The following is a 23,536-nucleotide window of genomic DNA, read 5'->3' as shown; positions in this document are numbered from 1 at the left end:
CCATAAGATCGCTGCTCTGCCACCCCTGCTATTAGCCATAGGATCGCTGCTCTGCCACCTCTGCTATTAGGCATAGGATCGCTGCTCTGCCACCTCTGCTATTAGCCATAGGATCGCTGCTCTGCCACCTCTGATACCAACCATAGGATCTCTGCTCTGCCACATCTGCTATTAGCCATAGGATCTCTGCTCTGCCACCTCTGCTATTAGCCATAGGATCTCTGCTCTGCCACCTCTGCTATTAGTTATAGGATTGCTGCTCTGCCACCTCTGCTATTAGCCATAGGATCGCTGCTCTGCCACCTCTGCTATTAGCCATAGGATTTCTGCTCTGCCACCTCTGCTATTAGCCATAGGATTACTGCTCTGCCACCTCTGCTATTAGCCATAGGATCTCTGCTCTGCCATCTCTGATATTACCCATAGGATCGCTGCTCTGCCACCTCTGCTATTAGCCATAGGATCGCTGCTCTGCCACCCCTCCTATTAGCCATAGGATTGCTGCTCTGCCACCTCTGCTATTAGCCATAGGATCGCTGCTCTGCCACCTCTGCTATTAGCCATAGGATCTCTGCTCTGCCACCTCTGCTATTAGCCATAGGATCGCTGCTCTGCCACCTCTGCTATTAGCCATAGGATCTCTGCTCTGCCACCTCTGCTATTAGCCATAGGATCGCTGCTCTGCCACCTCTGCTATTAGCCATAGGATCTCTGCCACCTCTGCTATTAGCCATAGGATCTCTGCTCTGCCACCTCTGCTATTAGCCATAGGATCTCTGCTCTGCCACCTCTGCTATTAGCCATATGATCTCTGCTCTGCCACCTCTGCTATTAGCCATCGGATTTCTGCTCAGCCACCTCTGCTATTAGCCATAGGATCGCTGCTCTTCCATCTCTGCTACTAGCCATAGGATCGCTGCTCTGCCACCTCTGCTATTAGCCATAAGATCGCTGCTCTGCCACCTCTGCTATTATCCATAGGATCTCTGCTCTGCCACCTCTGCTATTAGCCATAAGATCGCTGCTCTGCCACCTCTGCTATTAGCCATATTATCTCTGCTCTGCCACCTCTGCTATTAGCCATAGGATCTCTGCTCTGCCACCTCTGCTATTAGCCATAGGATCTCTGCCACCTCTGCTATTAGCCATAGGATTACTGCTCTGCCACCTCTGCTATTAGCCATAGGATCGCTGCTCTGCCACCCCTGCTATAAGCCATAGGATCTCTGCTCTGCCTCCTCTTCTTTTAGCCATAGGATCGCTGCTCTGCCACCTCTGCTATTAGCCATAGGATCTCTGCTCTGCCACCTCTGCCACCTCTGCTATTAGCCATAGGATCTCTGCTCTGCCACCCCTGCTATTAGCCATAGGATCGCTGCTCTGCCACCTCTGCTATTAGGCATAGGATCACTGCTCTGCCGCCTCTGCTATTAGCCATAGGGTCGCTGCTCTGCCACCTCTGATACCAACCATAGGATCTCTGCTCTGCCACATCTGCTATTACCCATAGGATCGCTGCTCCACCACCTCTGCTATTACCCATAGGATCGCTGCTCCACCACCTCTGCTATTACCCATAGGATCGCTGCTCCACCACCTCTGCTATTAGTCATAGGATCGCTGCTCTGCCGCCTCTGCTATTAGCCATAGTAACGCTGCTCTGCCACCTCTGCTATTAGCCATAGGATCTCTCCCCTGCCACCTCTGCTATTATCCATAGGATCTCTCCCCTGCCACCTCTGCTATTATCCATAGGATCTCTCCCCTGCCACCTCTGCTATTAGCCATAGGATCTCTGCCACCTCTGCTATTAGCCATAGGATCTCTGCCACCTCTGCTATTAGCCATAGGATCGCTGCTCTGCCACCTCTGCTATTAGCCATAGGATTGCTGCTCTGCCACCTCTGCTATTAGCCATAGGGTCGCTGCTCTGCCACCTCTGCTATTAGCCATAGGATCTCTGCTCTGCCACCTCTGCTATTACCCATAGGATTGCTGCTCTGCCGCCTCTGCTATTAGCCATAGGATCGCTGCTCTGCCGCCTCTGATACCAACCATAGGATCTCTGCTCTGCCACCTCTGCTATTATCCATAGGATCTCTGCTCTGCCACCTCTATTAGCCATAGGATCTCTGCTCTGCCACCTCTGCTATTAGCCATAGGATCTCTGCTCTGCCACCTCTGCTATTAGCCATAGGATCTCTGCTCTGCCACCTCTGCTATTAGCCATAGGATTGCTGCTCTGCCACCTTTGCTACTAACCATAGGATCGCTGCTCTGCCACCTCTGCTATTAGCCATAGGATCTCTGCTCTGCCACCTCTGCTATTAGCCATAAAATCGCTGCTCTGCCGCCTCTGCTATTAGCCATAGGATCTCTGCTCTGCCACCTCTGCTATTAGCCATAGGATCTCTGCTCTGCCACCTCTGCTATTAGCCATCAGATTTCTGCTCAGCCACCTCTGCTATTAGCCATAGGATCGCTGCTCTGCCACCTCTGCTATTAGCCATAGGATTGCTGCTCTGCCACGTTTGCTTCTAACCATAGGATCTCTGCTCTGCCACCTCTGCTATTAGCCATAAAATCGCTGCTCTGCCGCCTCTGCTATTAGCCATAGGATCTCTGCTCTGCCACCTCTGCTATTAGCCATAGGATCTCTGCTCTGCCACCTCTGCTATTAGCCATCGGATTTCTGCTCAGCCACCTCTGCTATTAGCCATAGGATCACTGCTCTGCCACCTCTGCTATTAGCCATAGGATCGCCGCTCTTCCATCTCTGCTATTAGCCATAGGATCGCTGCTCTGCCACCTCTGCTATTAGCCATAAGATCGCCGCTCTGCCACCTCTGCTATTAGCCATAGGATCGCTGCTCTGCCACCTCTGCTATTAGCCATAGGATCGCTGCTCTGCCACCTCTGCTATTAGCCATAGGATCGCTGCTCTGCCACCTCTGCTATTAGCCATAGGATCTCTGCTCTGCCACCTCTGCTATTAGCCATAAGATCGCTGCTCTGCCACCCCTGCTATTAGCCATAGAATCTCTGCCACCTCTGCTATTAGTCATAGGATCTCTGCCACCTCTGCTATTAGCCATAGGATTACTGCTCTGCCACCTCTGCTATTAGCCATAGGATCGCTGCTCTGCCACCTCTGCTATAAGCCATAGGATCTCTGCTCTGCCACCCCTGCTATTAGTCATAGGATCTCTGCCACCTCTGCTATTAGCCATAGGATCTCTGCTCTGCCACCTCTGCTATTAGCCATAGGATCTCTGCTCTGCCACCTCTGCTATTAGCCATAGGATCGCTGCTCTGCCACCTCTGCTATTATCCATAGGATCTCTGCTCTGCCACCTCTGCTATTAGCCATAGGGTCGCTGCTCTGCCACCTCTGCTATTACCCATAGGATCGCTGCTCTGCCACCCCTGCTATTAGTCATAGGATCTCTGCCACCTCTGCTATTAGCCATAGGATCTCTGCTCTGCCACCTCTGCTATTAGCCATAGGATCTCTGCTCTGCCACCTCTGCTATTAGCCATAGGATCGCTGCTCTGCCACCTCTGCTATTATCCATAGGATCTCTGCTCTGCCACCTCTGCTATTAGCCATAGGATTGCTGCTCTGCCGCCTCTGATACCAACCATAGGATCTCTGCTCTGCCACCTCTGCTATTAGCCATAGGATCTCTGCTCTGCCACCTCTGCTATTAGCCATAGGATCTCTGCTCTGCCACCTCTGCTATTAGCCATAGGATCGCTGCTCTGTTACCTCTGCTATTAGCCATAGGATCTCTGCTCTGCCACCTCTGCTATTAGCCATAAGATCGCTGCTCTGCCACCTCTGCTATTATCCATAGGATCGCTGCTCTGCCACCTCTGCTATTAGCCATAGGATCTCTGCTCTGCCACCTCTGCTATTAGCCATAGGATCTCTGCTCTGCCACCTCTGCTATTAGCCATAGGATCGCTGCTCTGCCACCTCTGATACCAACCATAGGATCTCTGCTCTGCCACCTCTGCTATTAGCAATAGGATCGCTGCTCTGCCACCTCTGCTATTAGCCATAGTGGATCTCTTGCTTTTTCTGGCCCCTCTGCTTGATTAGCATAGGATCGCTGCTCTGGCCATCTCTGCTATTAGCCCTAAGATCTCTACTTTCGCCACCTCTGCTATTAGCCAGAGGGATCGCTTGCTCTTGAGCACCTCTGCTATTAGCCATAGGATCTCTGCTCTGCCACCTCTTCTATTAGCCATAGGATTGCTGCTCTGCCACCTCTGCTATTAGCCATAGATCGCTGCTCCTGCCACCTCTGCTATTAGCCATAGGATCGCTGCTCTGCCACCTCTGCTATTAGCCATAGGATCGCTGCTCTGCCACCTCTGCTATTAGCCATAGGATCGCTGCTCTACCACCTCTGCTATTAGCCGTAGGATCTCTGCTCTGCCACCTCTGCTATTATCCATAGGATCTCTGCTCTGCCACCTCTGCTATTAGCCATAGGATTGCTGCTCTGCCACCTCTGCTATTAGCCATAGGATTGCTGCTCTGCCACCTCTGCTATTAGCCATAGGATCTCTGCTCTGCCACCTCTGCTATTAGCCATAGGATCTCTGCTCTGCCACCTCTTCTATTAGCCATAGGATTGCTGCTCTGCCACCTCTGCTATTAGCCATAGGATCGCTGCTCTGCCACCTCTGCTATTAGCCATAGGATCGCTGCTCTGCCACCTCTGCTATTAGCCATAGGATCGCTGCTCTGCCACCTCTGCTATTAGCCATAGGATCGCTGCTCTACCACCTCTGCTATTAGCCGTAGGATCTCTGCTCTGCCACCTCTGCTATTATCCATAGGATCTCTGCTCTGCCACCTCTGCTATTAGCCATAGGATTGCTGCTCTGCCACCTCTGCTATTAGCCATAGGATTGCTGCTCTGCCACCTCTGATACCAACCATAGGATCGCTGCTCTGCCACCCCTGCTATTAGCCATAAGATCGCTGCTCTGCCACCTCTGCTATTAGCCATAGGATCGCTGCTCTGCCGCCTCTGCTATTATCCATAGGATCGCTGCTCTGCCACCTCTGCTATTAGCCATAGGATCTCTGCTCTGCCACCTCTGCTATTAGCCATAGGATCTCTGCTCTGCCACCTCTGCTATTAGCCATAGGATCTCTGCTCTGCCACCTCTGCTATTAGTCATAGGATTGCTGCTCTGCTACCTCTGCTATTAGCCATAGGATCTCTGCTCTGCCACCTCTGCTATTAGCCATCGGATTGCTGCTCTGCCACCTCTGCTATTAGCCATAGGATCTCTGCTCTGCCACCTCTGCTATTAGCCATCGGATTGCTGCTCTGCCACCTCTGCTATTAGCCATAGGATCGCTGCTCTGCCACCTCTGCTATTAGCCATAGGATCGCTGCTCTGCCACCTCTGCTATTAGCCATAGGATCGCTGCTCTGCCACCTCTGCTATTAGCCATAGGATCTCTGCTCTGCCACCTCTGCTATTAGCCATAGGATCGCTGCTCTACCACCTCTGCTATTAGCCGTAGGATCTCTGCTCTGCCACCTCTGATATTATCCATAGGATCTCTGCTCTGCCACCTCTGCTATTAGCCATAGGATCTCTGCTCTGCCACCTCTCCTATTAGCCATAGGATCACTGCTCTGCCACCTCTGCTATTAGCCATAGGATTGCTGCTCTGCCACCTCTGCTATTAGCCATAGGATTGCTGCTCTGCCACCTCTGATACCAACCATAGGATCTCTGCTCTGCCACCTCTGCTATTAGCCATAGGATCTCTGCTCTGCCACCTCTGCTATTAGCCATAGGATCTCTGCTCTGCCACCTCTGCTATTAGCCATGGGATCTCTGCTCTGCCACCTCTGCTATTAGCCATAGGATCTCTGCTCTACCACCTCTGCTATTGGCCATGGGATCTCTGCTCTGCCACCTCTGCTATTATCCATAGGATCGCTGCTCTGCCACCTCTACTATTAGCCATAGGATCGCTGCTCTGCCACCTCTGCTATTAGCCATAGGATCTCTGCTCTGCCACCTCTGCTATTAGCCATAGGATCTCTGCTCTGCCACCTCTGCTATTAGCCATAGGATCTCTGCTCTGCCACCTCTGCTATTAGCCATAGGATCTCTGCTCTGCCACCTCTGCTATTAGTCATAGGATTGCTGCTCTGCTACCTCTGCTATTAGCCATAGGATCTCTGCTCTGCCACCTCTGCTATTAGCCATCGAATTGCTGCTCTGCTTCCTCTGCTATTAGCCATAGGATCGCTGTTCTGCCACCTCTGCTATTAGCCATAGGATCTCTGCTCTGCCACCTCTGCTATTAGCCATAGGTTCGCTGCTCTGCCACCTCGGCTATTAGCCATAGGATCGCTGCTCTGCCGCCTTTGCTACCAACCATAGGATCTCTGCTCTGCCACCTCTGCTATTAGCCATAGGATCTCTGCTCTGCCACCTCTGCTATTAGCCATAGGATCTCTGCTCTGCCACCTCTGCTATTAGCCATAGGATCTCTGCTCTGCCACCTCTGCTATTAGCCATAGGATCTCTGCTCTGCCACCTCTGCTATTAGCCATAGGGTCGCTGCTCTGCCACCTCTGCTATTAGCCATAGGATCTCTGCTCTGCCACCTCTATTAGTCATAGGATTGCTGCTCTGCTACCTCTGCTATTAGCCATAGGATCGCTGCTCTGCCACCTCTGCTATTAGCCATAGGATTTCTGCTCTGCCACCTCTGCTATTAGCCATAGGATTGCTGCTCTGCCGCCTCTGATACCAACCATAGGATCTCTGCTTTGCCACCTCTGCTATTAGCCATAGGATCTCTGCTCTGCCACCTCTGCTATTAGCCATAGGATCGCTGCTCTACCACCTCTGCTATTAGCCATACGATCGCTGCTCTGCCACCTCTGCTATTAGCCATAGGATCTCTGCTCTGCCACCTCTGCTATTAGCCATAGGATCTCTGCTCTGCCACCTCTGCTATTAGCCATAGGATTGCTGCTCTGCCACCTCTGCTATTAGCCATAGGATCGCTGCTCTGCCACCTCTGCTATTAGCCATAGGATCGCTGCTCTGCCACCTCTGCTATTAGCCATAGGATCTCTGCTTTGCCACCTCTGCTATTAGCCATAGGATCGCTGCTCTACCACCTCTGCTATTAGCCATACGATCGCTGCTCTGCCACCTCTGCTATTAGCCATAGGATTGCTGCTCTGCCACCTCTGATACCAACCATAGGATCTCTGCTCTGCCACCTCTGCTATTAGCCATAGGATCTCTGCTCTGCCACCTCTGCTATTAGCCATAGGATCGCTGCTCTGCCACCTCTGCTATTAGCCATAGGATCTCTGCTCTGCCACCTCTGCTATTAGCCATGGGATCTCTGCTCTGCCACCTCTGCTATTAGCCATAGGATCTCTGCTCTGCCACCTCTGCTATTAGCCATAGGATCGCTGCTCTGCCACCTCTGCTATTAGCCATAGGATCGCTGCTCTGCCACCTCTGCTATTAGCCATGGGATCTCTGCTCTGCCACCTCTACTATTAGCCATAGGATCGCTGCTCTGCCACCTCTGCTATTAGCCATAGGATCTCTGCTCTGCCACCTCTGCTATTAGCCATAGGATCTCTGCTCTGCCACCTCTGCTATTAGTCATAGGATTGCTGCTCTGCTACCTCTGCTATTAGCCATAGGATCTCTGCTCTGCCACCTCTTCTATTAGCCATAGGATCGCTGCTCTGCCGCCTTTGCTACCAACCATAGAATCTCTGCTCTGCCGCCTCTGCTATTAGCCATAGGATCTCTGCTCTGCCACCTCTGCTATTAGCCATAGGATCTCTGCTCTGCCACCTCTGCTATTAGCCATAGGATCTCTGCTCTGCCACCTCTGCTATTAGCCATAGGATCTCTGCTCTGCCACCTCTGCTATTAGTCATAGGATTGCTGCTCTGCTACCTCTGCTATTAGCCATAGGATCTCTGCTCTGCCACCTCTGCTATTAGCCATAGGATCTCTGCTCTGCCACCTCTGCTATTAGCCATAGGATCGCTGCTCTGCCACCTCTGCTATTAGCCATAGGATCGCTGCTCTGCCACCTCTGCTATTAGCCATGGGATCTCTGCTCTGCCACCTCTACTATTAGCCATAGGATCGCTGCTCTGCCACCTCTGCTATTAGCCATAGGATCTCTGCTCTGCCACCTCTGCTATTAGCCATAGGATCTCTGCTCTGCCACCTCTGCTATTAGTCATAGGATTGCTGCTCTGCTACCTCTGCTATTAGCCATAGGATCTCTGCTCTGCCACCTCTTCTATTAGCCATAGGATCGCTGCTCTGCCGCCTTTGCTACCAACCATAGAATCTCTGCTCTGCCGCCTCTGCTATTAGCCATAGGATCTCTGCTCTGCCACCTCTGCTATTAGCCATAAGATCACTGCTCTGCCACCTCTGCTATTATCCATAGGATCTCTGCTCTGCCACCTCTGCTATTAGCCATAGGATCACTGCTCTGCCACCTCTGCTATCAGCCATAGGATCGCTGCTCTGCCACCTCTGCTATTAGCCATAGGATCTCTGCCACCTCTGCTATTAGCCATAGGATCTCTGCTCTGCCACCTCTGCTATTAGCCATAGGATCTCTGCTCTGCCACCTCTGCTATTAGCCATAGGATCGCTGCTCTGCCACCTCTGCTATTAGCCATAGGATCTCTGCTCTGCCACCTCTGCTATTAGCCATGGGATCTCTGCTCTGCCACCTCTGCTATTAGCCATAGGATCTCTGCTCTGCCACCTCTGCTATTAGCCATGGGATCTCTGCTCTGCCACCTCTGCTATTATCCATAGGATCGCTGCTCTGCCTCCTCTACTATTAGCCATAGGATCGCTGCTCTGCCACCTCTGCTATTAGCCATAGGATTTCTGATCTGCCACCTCTGCTATTAGTCATAGGATTGCTGCTCTGCTACCTCTGCTATTAGCCATAGGATCTCTGCTCTGCCACCTCTGCTATTAGCCATCGGATTGCTGCTCTGCTTCCTTTGCTATTAGCCATAGGATCGCTGCTCTGCCACCTCGGCTATTAGCCATAGGATCTCTGCTCTGCCACCTCTGCTATTAGCCATAGGATCTCTCCCCTGCCACCTCTGCTATAAGCCATAGGATTGCTGCTCTGCCGCCTCTGATACCAACCATAGGGTCTCTGCTCTGCCACCTCTGCTATTAGCCATAGGATCGCTGCTCTGCCACCTCTGCTATTAGCCATAGGATTTCTGCTCTGCCACCTCTGCTATTAGCCATAGGATTGCTGCTCTGCCGCCTCTGATACCAACCATAGGATCTCTGCTCTGCCACCTCTGCTATTAGCCATAGGATCGCTGCTCTGCCACCTCTGCTATTAGCCATAGGATCTCTGCTCTGCCACCTCTGCTATTAGCCATAGGATGGCTGCTCTGCCACCTCTGCTATTAGCCATAGGATGGCTGCTCTGCCACCTCTGCTATTAGCCATAGGATTGCTGCTCTGCCACCTCTGCTATTAGCCATAGGGTCGCTGCTCTGCCACCTCTGATACCAACCATAGGATCTCTGCTCTGCCACCTCTGCTATTAGCCATAGGATCGCTGCTCTGCCACCTCTGCTATTAGCCATAGGATCTCTGCTCTGCCACCTCTGCTATTATCCATACGATCTCTGCTCTGCCACCTCTGCTATTAGCCATATTATCTCTGCTCTGCCACCTCTGCTATTAGCCATAGGATCGCTGCTCTGCCACCTCTGCTATTAGCCATAGGATCTCTTCCACCTCTGCTATTAGCCATAGGATTACTGCTCTGCCACCTTTGCTATTAGCCATAGATTCTCTGCCACCTCTGCTATTAGCCATAGGATCTCTGCTCTGCCGCCTTTGCTACCAACCATAGAATCTGTGCTCTGCCGCCTCTGCATTAGTGCCTAGGATCGCTGCTCTGCCACCTCTGCTATTAGCCATAGGATCTCTGCTCTGCCACCCCTGCTATTAGCCATAGGATCTCTGCTCTGCCACCTCTGCTATTAGCCATAGGATCTCTGCTCTGCCACCTCTGCTATTAGCCATAGGATCGCTGCTCTGCCACCTCTGCTATTAGCCATAGGATCGCTGCTTCTAGCCACCCTCTGCTATTAGCCATCGGATCGCTGCTCTGCCACCTCTGCTATTAGCCATAGGATTCTGCTCTGCCACCTCTGCTATTAGCCATAGGATCTCTGCTCTACTCACCTCTGCTAGTAGCCATAGGATCTCTGCTCTGCCACCTCTGCTATTAGCCATAGGATCTCTGCTCTGCCACCTCTGCTATTAGCCATAGGATCTCTGCTCTGCCACCTCTGCTATTAGCCATAGGATCTCTGCTCTGCCACCTCTGCTATTAGCCATAGGATCTCTGCTCTGCCACCTCTACTATTAGCCATGGGATCTCTGCTCTGCCACCTCTGCTATTAGCCATAGGATCTCTGCTCTGCCACCTCTATTAGCCATAGGATCTCTGCTCTGCCACCTCTGCTATTAGCCATAGGATCTCTGCTCTGCCACCTCTGCTATTACCCATAGGATCGCTGCTCCACCACCTCTGCTATTAGTCATAGGATCGCTGCTCTGCCACCTCTGCTATTAGCCATAGTAACACTGCTCTGCCACCCCTGCTATTAGCCATAGGATCGCTGCTCTGCCGCCTCTGCTATTAGCCATAGGATCGCTGCTCTGCCGCCTCTGCTATTAGCCATAGGATCTCTGCTCTGCCACCTCTGCTATTAGCCAGAGGATCTCTGCTCTGCCACCTCTGCTATTAGCCATAGGATCGCTGCTCTGCCACCTCTGCTATTAGCCATAGGATCGCTGCTCTGCCACCTCTGCTATTAGCCATAGGATCGCTGTTCTACCACCCCTGCTATTAGCCATCGGATCGCTGCTCTGCCACCTCTGCTATTAGCCATCAGATTGCTGCTCTGCCACCTCTGCTATTAGCCATAGGATCTCTGCTCTGCTTCCTCTGCTATTAGCCATAGGATCTCTGCTCTGCCACCTCTGCTATTAGCCATAGGATCTCTGCGCTGCCACCTCTGCTATTAGCCATAGGATCTCTGCTCTGCCACCTCTGCTATTAGCCATAGGATCTCTGCGCTGCCACCTCTGCTATTAGCCATAGGATCTCTGCTCTGCTTCCTCTGCTATTAGCCATAGTAACGCTGCTCTGCCACCTCTGCTATTAGCCATAGAATCGCTGCTCTGCCACCTCTGCTATTAGCCATAGGATCGCTGCTCTGCCACCTCTGCTATTAGCCATAAGATCGCTGCTCTGCCACCTCTGCTATTAGCCATAGGATCTCTGCTCTGCCAACTCTGCTATTAGCCATAGGATCGCTGCTCTTTCACCTCTGCTATTAGCCATAGGATCGCTGCTCTTCCACCTCTGCTATTATCCATAGGATCTCTGCCACCTCTGCTATTAGCCATAGGATTGCTGCTCTGCCACCTCTGCTATTAGCCATAGGATTGCTGCTCTGCCATCTCTGCTATTAGCCATAAGATCTCTGCTCTGCCACCTCTGCTATTAGCCATAGGATCTCTGCTCTGCCACCTCTGCTATTAGCCATAGGATCGCTGCTCTGCCACTTCTGCTATTATCCATAGGATCTCTGCTCTGCCACCTCTGCTATTAGCCATAGGATCGCTGCTCTGCCACCTCTGCTATTAGCCATAGGATCTCTGCTCTGCCACCTCTGCTATTAGCCATAGGATCGCTGCTCTGCCACCTCTGCTATTAGCCATAGGATCGCTGTTCTACCACCCCTGCTATTAGCCATCGGATCGCTGCTCTGCCACCTCTGCTATTAGCCATAGGATCTCTGCTCTGCTTCCTCTGCTATTAGCCATAGGATCTCTGCTCTGCCACCTCTGCTATTAGCCATAGGATCTCTGCTCTGCCACCTCTGCTATTAGCCATAGGATCTCTGCTCTGCCACCTCTGCTATTAGCCATAGGATCTCTGCTCTGCTTCCTCTGCTATTAGCCATAGTAACGCTGCTCTGCCACCTCTGCTATTAGCCATAGAATCGCTGCTCTGCCACCTCTGCTATTAGCCATAAGATCGCTGCTCTTCCACCTCTGCTATTAGCCATCGGATTTCTGCTTTGCCACCTCTGCTATTAGCCATAGGATCTCTGCTCTGCCACTTCTGCTTTTAGCCATAGGATCGCTGCTCTGCCACCTCTGCTTTTAGCCATAGGATCGCTGCTCTGCCACCTCTGCTTTTAGCCATAGGATCGCTGCTCTGCCACCTCTGCTATTAGCCATAGCATCTCTGCTCTGTTTCCTCTGCTATTAGCCATAGGGTCGCTGGTCTGCCACCTCTGATACCAACTATAGGATCTCTGCCACCTCTGCTATTAGCCATAGGATCGCTGCTCTGCCACCTCTGCTGTTAGCCATAGGATCGCTGCTCTGTCACCTCTGCTACTAGCCATAGGATCTCTGCTCTGCCACCTCTGCTATTAGCCATAGGAGCGCTGCTCTGCCACCTCTGCTATTAGCCATAGGATCTCTGCTCTGCCACCTCTGCTATTAGCCATAGGATCGCTGCTCTGCCACCTTTTGCTATTAGCCATAGGATCTCTGCTCTGCCACCTCTGCTATTATCCATACGATCGCTGCTCTGTCACCTCTGCTATTAGCCATAGGATCTCTGCCACCTCTGCTATTAGCCATACGATCTCTGCTCTGCCACCTCTGATACCAACCATAGGATCTCTGCTCTGCCACCTCTGCTATTAGCCATAGTAACGCTGCTCTGCCACCTCTGCTATTAGCCATAGGATCGCTGCTCTGCCACCTCTGCTATTAGCCATAGGATTCCTGCTCTGTCACCTCTGCTATTAGCCATAAGATCGCTGCTCTGCCACCTCTGCTATTAGCCATAGGATTGCTGCTCTGCCGCCTCTGCTATTAGCCATAGTAACGCTGCTCTGCCACCTCTGCTATTATCCATAGGATCTCTACTCTGCCACCTCTGCTATTAGCCATAGAATCGCTGCTCTGCCACCTCTGCTATTAGCCATAGGATCTCTGCTTTGCCACCTCTGCTATTAGCCATAGGATCTCGGCCACCTCTGCTATTAGCCATAGGATCTCTGCTCTGCCACCTCTGCTATTATCCATAGGATCTCTGCTCTGCCACCTCTGCTATTATCCATAGGATGGCTGCTCTACCACCTCTGCTATTAGCCATAGGATCTCTGCTCTGCCACCTCTGCTATTATCCATAGGATCTCTGCTCTGCTACCTCTGCTATTAGCCATAGGATCTCTGCTCTGCCACCTTTGCTATTAGCCATAGGATCTCTGCTCTGCCACCTCTGCTATTAGCCATAGGATCTCTGCTCTGCCACCTCTGCTATTAGCCATAGGATCGCTGCTCTGCCACCTCTGCTATTAGCCATAGGATCTCTGCCACCTCTGCTATTAGCCATAGGATCTCTGCCACCTCTGCTATTAGCCATAGGATCGCTGCTCTGTCACCTCTGCTATTAGCCATAGGATTGCTGCTCTGCCACCTCTGCTATTAGCCATAGGATCGCTGCTCTGCCACCTCTGCTATTAGCCATATTATCTCTGCTCTGCCACCTCTGCTATTAGCCATAGGATCGCTGCTCTGCCACCTTTGCTATTAGCCATAGGATCTCTGCTTTGCCACCTCTGCTATTAGCCATAGGATCTCGGCCACCTCTGCTATTAGCCATAGGATCTCTGCTTAGCCACCTCTGCTATTATCCATAGGATTGCTGTTCTGTCGCCTCTGCTGTTAGCCATAGAATCGCTGCTCTGCCGCCTCTGCTATTAGCCATAGGATCTCTGCTTTGCCACCTCTGCTATTAGCCATAGGATCTCGGCCACCTCTGCTATTAGCCATAGGATCTCTGCTCTGCCACCTCTGCTATTAGCCATAGGATCTCTGCTCTGCCACCCCTGCTATTAGCCATAGGATCTCTGCTCTGCCACCTCTGCTATTATCCATAGGATCTCTGCTCTGCCACCTCTGCTATTACCCATAGGATCGCTGCTCTGCCACCTCTGCTATTAGCCATAGGATCTCTGCTCTGTCACCTCTGCTATTAGCCATAGGATCTCTGCTCTGCCACCTCTGATACCAACCATAGGATCTCTGCTCCACCACCTCTGCTATTAGCCATAGGATCGCTGCTCTGCCACCTCTGCTATTAGCCATAGAATCTCTGCTCTGCCACCTCTGCTATTAGCCATAGGATCACTGCTCTGCCACCTCTGCTATTAGCCATCGGATTGCTGCTCTGCCACCTCTGCTATTAGCCATAGGATCTCTGCCACCTCTGCTATTAGCCATAGGATCTATGCTCTGCCACCTCTGCTATTAGCCATAGGATCCCTGCTCTGCCACCTCTTCTATTAGCTATAGGATTGCTGCTCTGCCACCTCTGCTATTAGCCATAGGATCGCTGCTCTGCCACCTCTGCTATTAGCCATAGGATCACTGCTCTGCCACCTCTGCTATTAGCCATAGGATCGCTGTTCTGCCACCTCTGCTATTAGCCATAGGATCTCTGCTCTGCCACCTCTGCTATTAGCCATAGGATCGCTGCTCTGCCACCTCTGCTATAAGCCATAAGATCGCTGCTCTGTTACCTTTGCTATTAGCCATAGGACCGCTGCTCTGCCACCTCTGCTATTAGCCATAGGATCTCTGCTCTGCCACCTCTGCTATTAGCCATAGGATCGCTGCTCTGCCACCTCTGCTATTAGCCATAGTATCTCTGCTCTGCCACCTCTGCTATTAGCCATAGGATCTCTGCTCTGCCACCTCTGCTATTAGCCATAGGATCTCTGCTCTGCCACCTCTGCTATTAGCCATAGGATCTCTGCTCTGCCGCCTCTGCTATTAGCCATAGGATCTCTGCTCTGCCACCTCTGCTATTAGCCATAGGATCGCTGCTCTGCCACCTCTGCTATTAGCCATAGGATCTCTGCAACCTCTGCTATTAGCCATAGGATCTCTGCCACCTCTGCTATTAGCCATACGATATCTGCCACCTCTGCTATTAGCCATAAGATCGCTGCTCTGCCACCTCTGCTATTAGCCATATTATCTCTGCTCTGCCACCTCTGCTATTATCCATAGGATCTCTGCCACCTCTGCTATTAGCCATACGATATCTGCTCTGCCACCTCTGCTATTAGCCATACGATCGCTGCTCTGCCACCTCTGCTATTAGCCATAGGATCGCTGCTCTACCACCTCTGCTATTAGCCATAGGATCTCTGCTCTGCCACCTCTGCTATTAGCCATAGGATCTCTGCTCTGCCACCTCTGCTATTAGCCATAGGATCTCTGCTCTGTTTCCTCTGCTATTAGCCATAGGATCTCTGCTCTGCTTCCTCTGCTATTAGCCATAGGATCTCTGCTCTGTTTCCTCTGCTATTAGCCATAGGATCTTTGCTGTGCCACCTCTGCTATTAGCCGTAGGATCTTTGCTTTGCCACCTCTACTGTTAGCCATAGGATCTCTGCTCTGCCACCTCTGCTATTAGCCATAGGATCGCTGCTCTGCCACCTCTGCTATTAGCCATAGGATCTCTGCTCTGCCGCCTCTGCTATTAGCCATAGGATCTCTGCTCTGCCACCTCTGCTATTAGCCATAGGATCTCTGCTCTGCCACCTCTGCTATTAGCCATAGGATCTCTGCTCTGCCACCTCTGCTATTAGCCATCGGATTTCTGCTCTGCCACCTCTGCTATTATCCATAGGATCTCTGCTCTGCCACCTCTGCTATTATCCATAGGATCTCTGCTCTGCCACCTCTGCTATTAGCCATAGGGTCGCTGCTCTGCCACCTCTCTGCTATTATCCATAGGATCACTGCTCTGCCACCTCTGCTATTAGCCATAGGGTCGCTGCTCTGCCACCTCTGCTATTAGCCATAGGGTCGCTGCTCTGCCACCTCTGCTATTAGCCATCGGATTTCTGCTCTGCCACCTCTGCTATTAGCCATAGGATTTCTGCTCTGCCACCTCTGCTATTAGCCATAGGATCGCTGCTCTGCCACCTCTGCTATTAGCCATAGGATCGCTGCTCTGCCACCTCTGCTATTAGCCATAGGATCGCTGCTCTGCCACCTCTGCTATTAGCCATAGGATCTCTGCTCTGCCGCCTCTGCTATTAGCCATAGGATCTCTGCTCTGCCACCTCTGCTATTAGCCATAGGATCTCTGCTCTGCCACCTCTGCTATTAGCCATAGGATCTCTGCTCTGCCACCTCTGCTATTAGCCATCGGATTTCTGCTCTGCCACCTCTGCTATTATCCATAGGATCTCTGCTCTGCCACCTCTGCTATTAGCCATAGGATCTCTGCTCTGCCACCTCTGCTATTAGCCATAGGGTCGCTGCTCTGCCACCTCTGCTATTATCCATAGGATCACTGCTCTGCCACCTCTGCTATTAGCCATAGGGTCGCTGCTCTGCCACCTCTGCTATTAGCCATAGGGTCGCTGCTCTGCCACCTCTGCTATTAGCCATCGGATTTCTGCTCTGCCACCTCTGCTATTAGCCATCGGATTTCTGCTCTGCCACCTCTGCTATTAGCCATAGGATCGCTGCTCTGCCACCTCTGCTATTAGCCATCGGATTTCTGCTCTGCCACCTCTGCTATTAGCCATAGGATTTCTGCTCTGCCACCTCTGCTATTAGCCATAGGATCGCTGCTCTGCCACCTCTGCTATTAGCCATAGGATTGCTGCTCTGCCGCCTCTGCTATTAGCCATAGGATCGCTGCTCTGCCACCTCTGCTATTAGCCATAGGATCTCTGCTCTGCCACCTCTGCTATTAGCCATAGGATCTCTGCTCTGCCACCTCTGCTATTAGCCATAGGATCTCTGCTCTGCCACCTCTGCTATTAGCCATAGGATCTCTGCTCTGCCACCTCTGCTATTAGCCATAGGATCTCTGCCACCTCTGCTATTAGCCATAGGATCGCTGCTCTGCCACCTCTGCTATTAGCCATAGGATCTCTGCTCTGCCACCTCTGTTAGTCTGATCCTATAATTTCCTCTTCTATATCTGCAGTTTGTTATATCATTGCTATTTTTCTGCCTCTGCTATCAGTCCTAGGTTTGTCCTTTTTGCTGTTGTGTGAGATTTGTGCGCCAGCATTTGACTGGGTGATCTGTTACTATGTGACCTGGGTTCGTCTTGCAGCTTCTCTTCTGGTCATTTAGCGTCACAGTGGGGGTCTATTGCTGCATTCATCCCTGAGACACATAAAACCTCCTGTATAGAGGCATGGGCATTCAGATTGTAGCCTATTGGTTTATAGTACTTTCAGTCTCCTGATAAGGGACATGCCCCCTTGCCATTGAGGGGAATGAGCTGAGCAGCAGAAAAAGGATTAACGTCCACAAAACCAATGTAAGAGCTGCAGTGAACGGTACAACCAGCTCTTGTGCCTTACACCATGGAGCTCCGGGCCTGTGGCTATGCTGCTGAATTCCTATGTTCTGTTTGTGCCTCCCAGGATCCTATTTACCCCATTGGCCCAGGGTGCTACAGTCTGTTAGTCCCTCCCTCATCTTCTTCATCAGGGTCCTCTGTGTTGCTTCATCCCAGGACCAGTTACCCCCTGATCCCAGGAATGACGTCCTGACTACCAAGCTAGTGATGTTGTATATGATGACCCTGTGTATTTTACAGAGAGGCAAAAGAACAAGACATAAGGAGCCTCGGGAGCGTCTGCTGTATGATGTCACACCCATCGATGTTCTGAATTATTATTGTGAGGTCCAGATGAGGAGAGAGCTACTGGGACTGAGGGGTCGTGAACCAGTGCCTAGGAGCACAGTGCTGGCGCTTCCCCCAATAGACAGGTAATACCCCCTTCCCCACATATAGGACATCACCGGCTTCTTACTTTATAGCAAATAAGGGTCCTATAACAAGGGCCGATCATTTAAAGTAAACAAGCAGCGATCTGCTAGATTGGTGCTCGTTTACTGGACCTATTCGGCCAGTAAGGGCTGCATGGGCATCGTTAGTGATGTCCATGCAGCCCTTGCCCAAACACCTAATACCTTACCTCTCCCTGCTCCCACACTTCTCTCCTGTGCTCCGCAGCTCCCTGGTCCCAGCGGCAGCAGCATCTGAGCAGCCTGTCAGCTGACTGGCCTCTCAACCAATCACAGGCCAGGACCGCTGTGACCGAGCTGAGCAGCCTGTCAGCTGACAGGACGCTCAGACGCTGCAGCTGCCGGGACTGCAGAGCACAGAAGATAAGACCGGAAATGGGGAGAGGCAAGGTGCCAGGTTTGGGTGATCCTCAGCCGCCGGCCACACATCACTATTACACATAGCGATGCGCAGTTGACGCCCGACGATTTTAGGTCCAAACCTAAACCAACGATCAGCTAATGTTTCATTGGTTGATCATTGTCTCTATTACACGGAGCGATAATTGACTGAATCGGCCCGATTATGGCTCTGTGTAATAGGGATCACCACACAATCCCCGTCCTCAGATCCCACAGATAGTAAGAAACCAGTAAAATGACTAGAGAGGAGCGAATCCACAGCAGGAAGGAAGCAAAGTGCTCATCCGGCTGTGGGCTGCTCCACTCCCTGACGCTCTTGGATCCAGTCCTTGCAAACTGGGAAACGTCTCCAGCAAAGTGCTCATCCGGCTGTGGGCTGCTCCACTCCCTGACGCTCCTGGATCCAGTCCTGGCAAACTGGGAGACATCTCCAGCAACCGGGAAGGAGCGGCAGGGAGTGGAACACACACACCCCAGCATACCATTATATATATATACAGCCCAGCACACCATTGTATATATTATATATATAGCCCAGCACATCATTATTTATTTATATATATATATATATATATATATATATACATACATACACACACACACACATACACACACATATACACAGCCCAGCATACCATTATATATATATATATATATATATATATATATATATATATATATATGCAAACAATCTGTTGTAGGCCAGCTCACCTGCCGTGGTATTGCCTTTGGTGCACGGTAAGACCCGGAGCCAGGGTCACAGCATACAAAAAAGGATAAAGACTAAGTTTTATGGGATTTGCCCTTTTGGTGCTGGACTTTTCCTTTTTTGTATATGTATATATATACACACACACACACACACACCAGCATACCATTATATATATACAGCCCAGCACACCATTATATATATTATATATATAGCCCAGCACATAATATATATATATATATATATATATATATATATATATATATATATATAAATAATGATATCTGGTTGCAGAGAAATAACTGATAGACCCATCTATACAGTACATGTATACAGGACCCCCTACTCCATCTATACAGTACATGTATACAGGACCCCCTACTTCATCTATACAGTACATGTATACAGGACCCCCTACTCAATCTATACAGTACATGTATACAGGACCCCCTACTCTATCTATACAGTACATGTATACAGGACCCCCTACTCTATCTATACAGTACATGTATACAGGACCCCCTACTCTATCTATACAGTACATGTATACAGGACCCCCTACTCCATCTATACAGTACATGTATACAGGACCCCCTACTCCATCTATACAGTACAGGTATACAGCACAGTATTACCAGCTGCTGCTGCCCTAAGCACTTAGCCTGAGGACGCCCCATCTTCATTTACTTATTAGCATCATGATAGATTGGTAGGTAATAGTTCCAGAGGTCACATTTAACACCGCCACGCCAGACCTGACCAATACCGCCATACCAGACCTGACCAATATCGCCATACTGTGACTGGATAACACCGCTATACCAGACCGGACCAATACCACCAACTGTGACTAGATAACACCGCCACACCAGACCTGACCAATATCGCCACACTGTGACTGGATAACACCGCCATACCAGACCTGACCAATACCACCTCACTGTGACTGGACAACACCGCCATACCAGCCCTGACCAATACTACCATACTGTGACTGGATAACACTGCCACACCAGACCTGACCAATACTACCATACCCCCCTTCGAAAAAGACACTAGATTTTCTGGCAAGTCGGAACAGGAGGTGGAAGACTAGAAAAATAAAAAAAAATTTAAAAGTTGTTTCCTTCCCCCTGGTCCCTGGTGCTGCCCCCATGCAAGGTGCTGCCCTAGGCAGATCATGAGTGCCTAATGGTAAATACGACCCTGCAGGTATACAGGACACTACAGGTATACAGGACCCCAAAACTATACACTACAGGTGCACGGGACCTCCACCAACTCTATACTACAGGTATATAGGACCTCCACCAACTATATACTACAGGTATACAGGACCCCCACCTACTATATATGACAGGTATACAGGACCCCAAACTATACACTACAGGTATACAGGACCTCCACCAACTCTATACTACAGGTAAATAGGACCTCCACCAACTATATACTACAGGTATACAGGACCCCCACCTACTATATATGACAGGTATACAGGACCCCAAACTATACACTACAGGTATACAGGACCTCCACCAACTCTATACTACAGGTAAATAGGACCTCCACCAACTATATACTACAGGTATACAGCACCCCCACCAACTCTATACTACAGGTATACAGGACCCAAAACTATACACTACAGGTATACAGGACCCCCCGAACTATATACTACAGAACTCTACAGGTATACAGGACCTCCACTAACTATACACTACAGGTATACAGGACCCCAAAAGTATACATTACAGTAGGGGTCTCAAACTTGCGGCCCGCGGGCCAACTGCGGCCCTCGGGACACTAGTTTGCGGCCCCCATCTCAATGGTAGCTTTCCTGTAAGTGCGGCCCTCATCAGCTGCTCAGCCGCGATTGGCTGAGCTTAACTTTGTGCTCAGCCAATCACGGCTGAGCAGCTGATGACGCAGCAGTGGGGGGCCGGCATCAGAGATGGCTGCAGCTGTTCGGCCGGCCTCCCGAAGACGACGGAGAGGTGGGCGGCGGCGGCAGCAGCGGTGGTGGGAGGAGAGGTGTGCGGCGGCGGTGCGGGGCAGGTGAGAGTTGCGGGGGCCTACAGCCGCCTAGCAGAGCCGCCGCCCCCTAGCGTCCCTGCCGCACATGCAGCTCCCCGGTCTCTGGAGGAGGAGGCCACGGGGACTGAAAGGTGATCGCATCGCTGAAAGTCCTGGGGCTGTTCAGCAGGATGGGGGATGCAGTGCAGATCCCCGATCCTGCTTTACAGCCCCAGGACTTGCAGTGATGCTATCACCTCACCCTGCAGTCCCCGCGGCCTCCTCCTTCAGAGATTGAGGAGCTGCATGTGCGGCTGAGAGGAGAGCGCCGGTGCCGGGGGTGAGAGGAGGAGGAGGAGGAGGAGGGGTGTGTGCCCAGCTCCCCCAGTCCCTTCTCAGTGACCCCCAGCTCCCCCAGTCCCCTGTGTCACCCCCCCCAGTCCCCTGTGTCACCCCCAGTCCCCTCTCAGAGACCCCCAGTCCCCTGTGTCACCCCCTGCTCCCCCCAGTTCTGTCACCCCCTGCTCCCCCCAGTTCTCTGTCACCCCCTGCTCCCCCCAGTCCCCTCTCAGAGACCCCCAGTCCCCTTTGTCACCCCCAGTCCCCTGTGTCACCCCCCAGTCTCCTCTCAGAGACCTCCAGTCCCCTGTGTCACCCCCTGCTCCCCCCAGTTCTCTGTCACCCCCTGCTCCCCCCAGTCCCCTCTCAGAGACCCCCAGTCCCCTTTGTCACCCCCCGTCCCCTGTGTCACCCCCCAGTCCCCTCTCAGAGACCCCCAGTCCCCTGTGTCACCCCCTGCTCCCCCCAGTTCCCTGTCACCCCCTGCTCCCCCCCAGTCCCCTCTCAGAGACCCCCAGTCCCCTTTGTCACCCCCAGTCCCCTGTGTCACCCCCCTGCTCCCCCCAGTCCCCTGTGTCACCCCCCCCAGTCCCCTCTCAGAGACTCCCAGTCCCCTGTGTCACCCCCAGTCCCCTGTGTCACCCCCAGTCCCCTCTCAGAGACCCCCAGTCCCCTGTGTCACCCCCTGCTCCCCCCAGTTCCCTGTCACCCCCTGCTCCCCCCAGTCCCCTCTCAGAGACCCCCAGTCCCCTTTGTCACCCCCAGTCCCCTGTGTCACCTCCCTGCTCCCCCCAGTCCCCTGTGTCACCCCCCCAGTCCCCTCTCAGAGACTCCCAGTCCCCTGTGTCACCCCCAGTCCCCTGTGTCACCCCCCAGTCCCCTCTCAGAGACCCCCAGTCCCCTGTGTCACCCCCTGCTCCCCCCAGTTCCCTGTCACCCCCTGCTCCCCCCAGTCCCCTCTCAGAGACCTCCAGTCCCCTTTGTCACCCCCATTCCCCTGTGTCACCTCCCTGCTCCCCCCAGTCCCCTGTGTCACCCCCCAGCTCCCCTCTGTCATCCCCTGCTCCCCCCAGCTCCCCTGTCACCCCTGCTCCCCCCAGTCCCCTCTGTCACCCCCAATCCCCTGTCACCCCCCTGCTCCCCCCAGTCCCCTCTGTCACCCCCCAGCTCCCCCCAGTCCCCTCTGTCACCCCCCAGTTCCCTTCTTGTGGAGAACCTGATGCGGCCCAGCCTCACCCAGACTCTACCTCCAGCGGCCCCCGGGTAAATTGAGTTTGAGACCCATGCATTACAGGTATACAGGACCTCCATCAACTATATACTACAGGTATACAGGACCCCAAACTATACACTACAGGTATTCAGTACCCCCACCAACTCTACACTACAGGTATAAAGGACCCCAAACTATACACAACAGGTATACAGAAACTCTGCAAACAATAGTGTGATCCAGGGTACACCAATCCCACAATGGTTTTATCCTCACTTAAACTACAAATAACTACAGGAAGGATATGCTTAAAAGAATGAACTTTATTTCTATTCGTTTAAAATATATCAAAAAGTAGCAATATACTAATGTACAAAAGGTCTCCAAAACAAGGTCCGTAGTCAGTAGGAGGGGAGTAATGCTGTCCTGTCCTCACTGGTGTGGGGGAAGCTCTGTTTGTGTCCACAGATAGCCGTACCAAGTCCAGTCGCAATTACAGACAGTACCATCAGTACCTCCTGACTATAAAATTGGACCAATAGTAAAACAATAAAGTTATCTCCTGACAGTCAGTAAACCATAATCTTCTAGTTTAGACCCGTCCAAGGAGAACAGACCAACCAACATGTCCGACGCGTTTCAGTATCAAGTGTCGGATACATCATCAGGGGCTAAACGGTCGAAGCGTCAAATACGTCATAAATTTATCATAATAGATAAAGCATCACAATTACACATGATTTATGGCAAATTTTGCACGCCAGTAGTTAATATGTGTGTGATGATAATGTGGAGCGCTGCTGTATCCCGTACTCACTGTACCAACGTCCAGGTGACCAACAGATATTTATCCCACCATAGGATACTGGTCGCGGATA

The 23,536-nt window shown here is 51.7% G+C and overlaps 1 protein-coding gene across 6 annotated transcripts in view; it reads left to right on the top strand.

Moving 5' to 3' along the window:
• WDR97 (WD repeat domain 97) overlaps positions 1 to 23,536 on the top strand; it is a 194,459-nt gene that overhangs the window by 132,614 nt on the left and 38,309 nt on the right. For 4 of the 6 annotated variants that reach the window (XM_069959750.1, XM_069959753.1, XM_069959752.1 and 1 more), the window contains one exon: positions 17,771 to 17,943. The exons of the other annotated variants lie outside the window; for them this stretch is intronic. In XM_069959750.1, coding sequence (XP_069815851.1) covers positions 17,771 to 17,943 — 173 coding nt within the window. The remainder of the gene's footprint in view (positions 1 to 17,770; positions 17,944 to 23,536) is intronic. 6 annotated transcript variants of the gene reach the window in all.

The sequence above is a fragment of the Dendropsophus ebraccatus genome, chromosome 2 (genome assembly GCF_027789765.1).
Source record: "Dendropsophus ebraccatus isolate aDenEbr1 chromosome 2, aDenEbr1.pat, whole genome shotgun sequence".
In the NCBI taxonomy this organism is placed as follows: Eukaryota; Metazoa; Chordata; class Amphibia; order Anura; family Hylidae; genus Dendropsophus; species Dendropsophus ebraccatus.
Note: the sequence above shows the minus strand (reverse complement) of the source record. Positions and strands in the feature narration are given on the sequence as shown.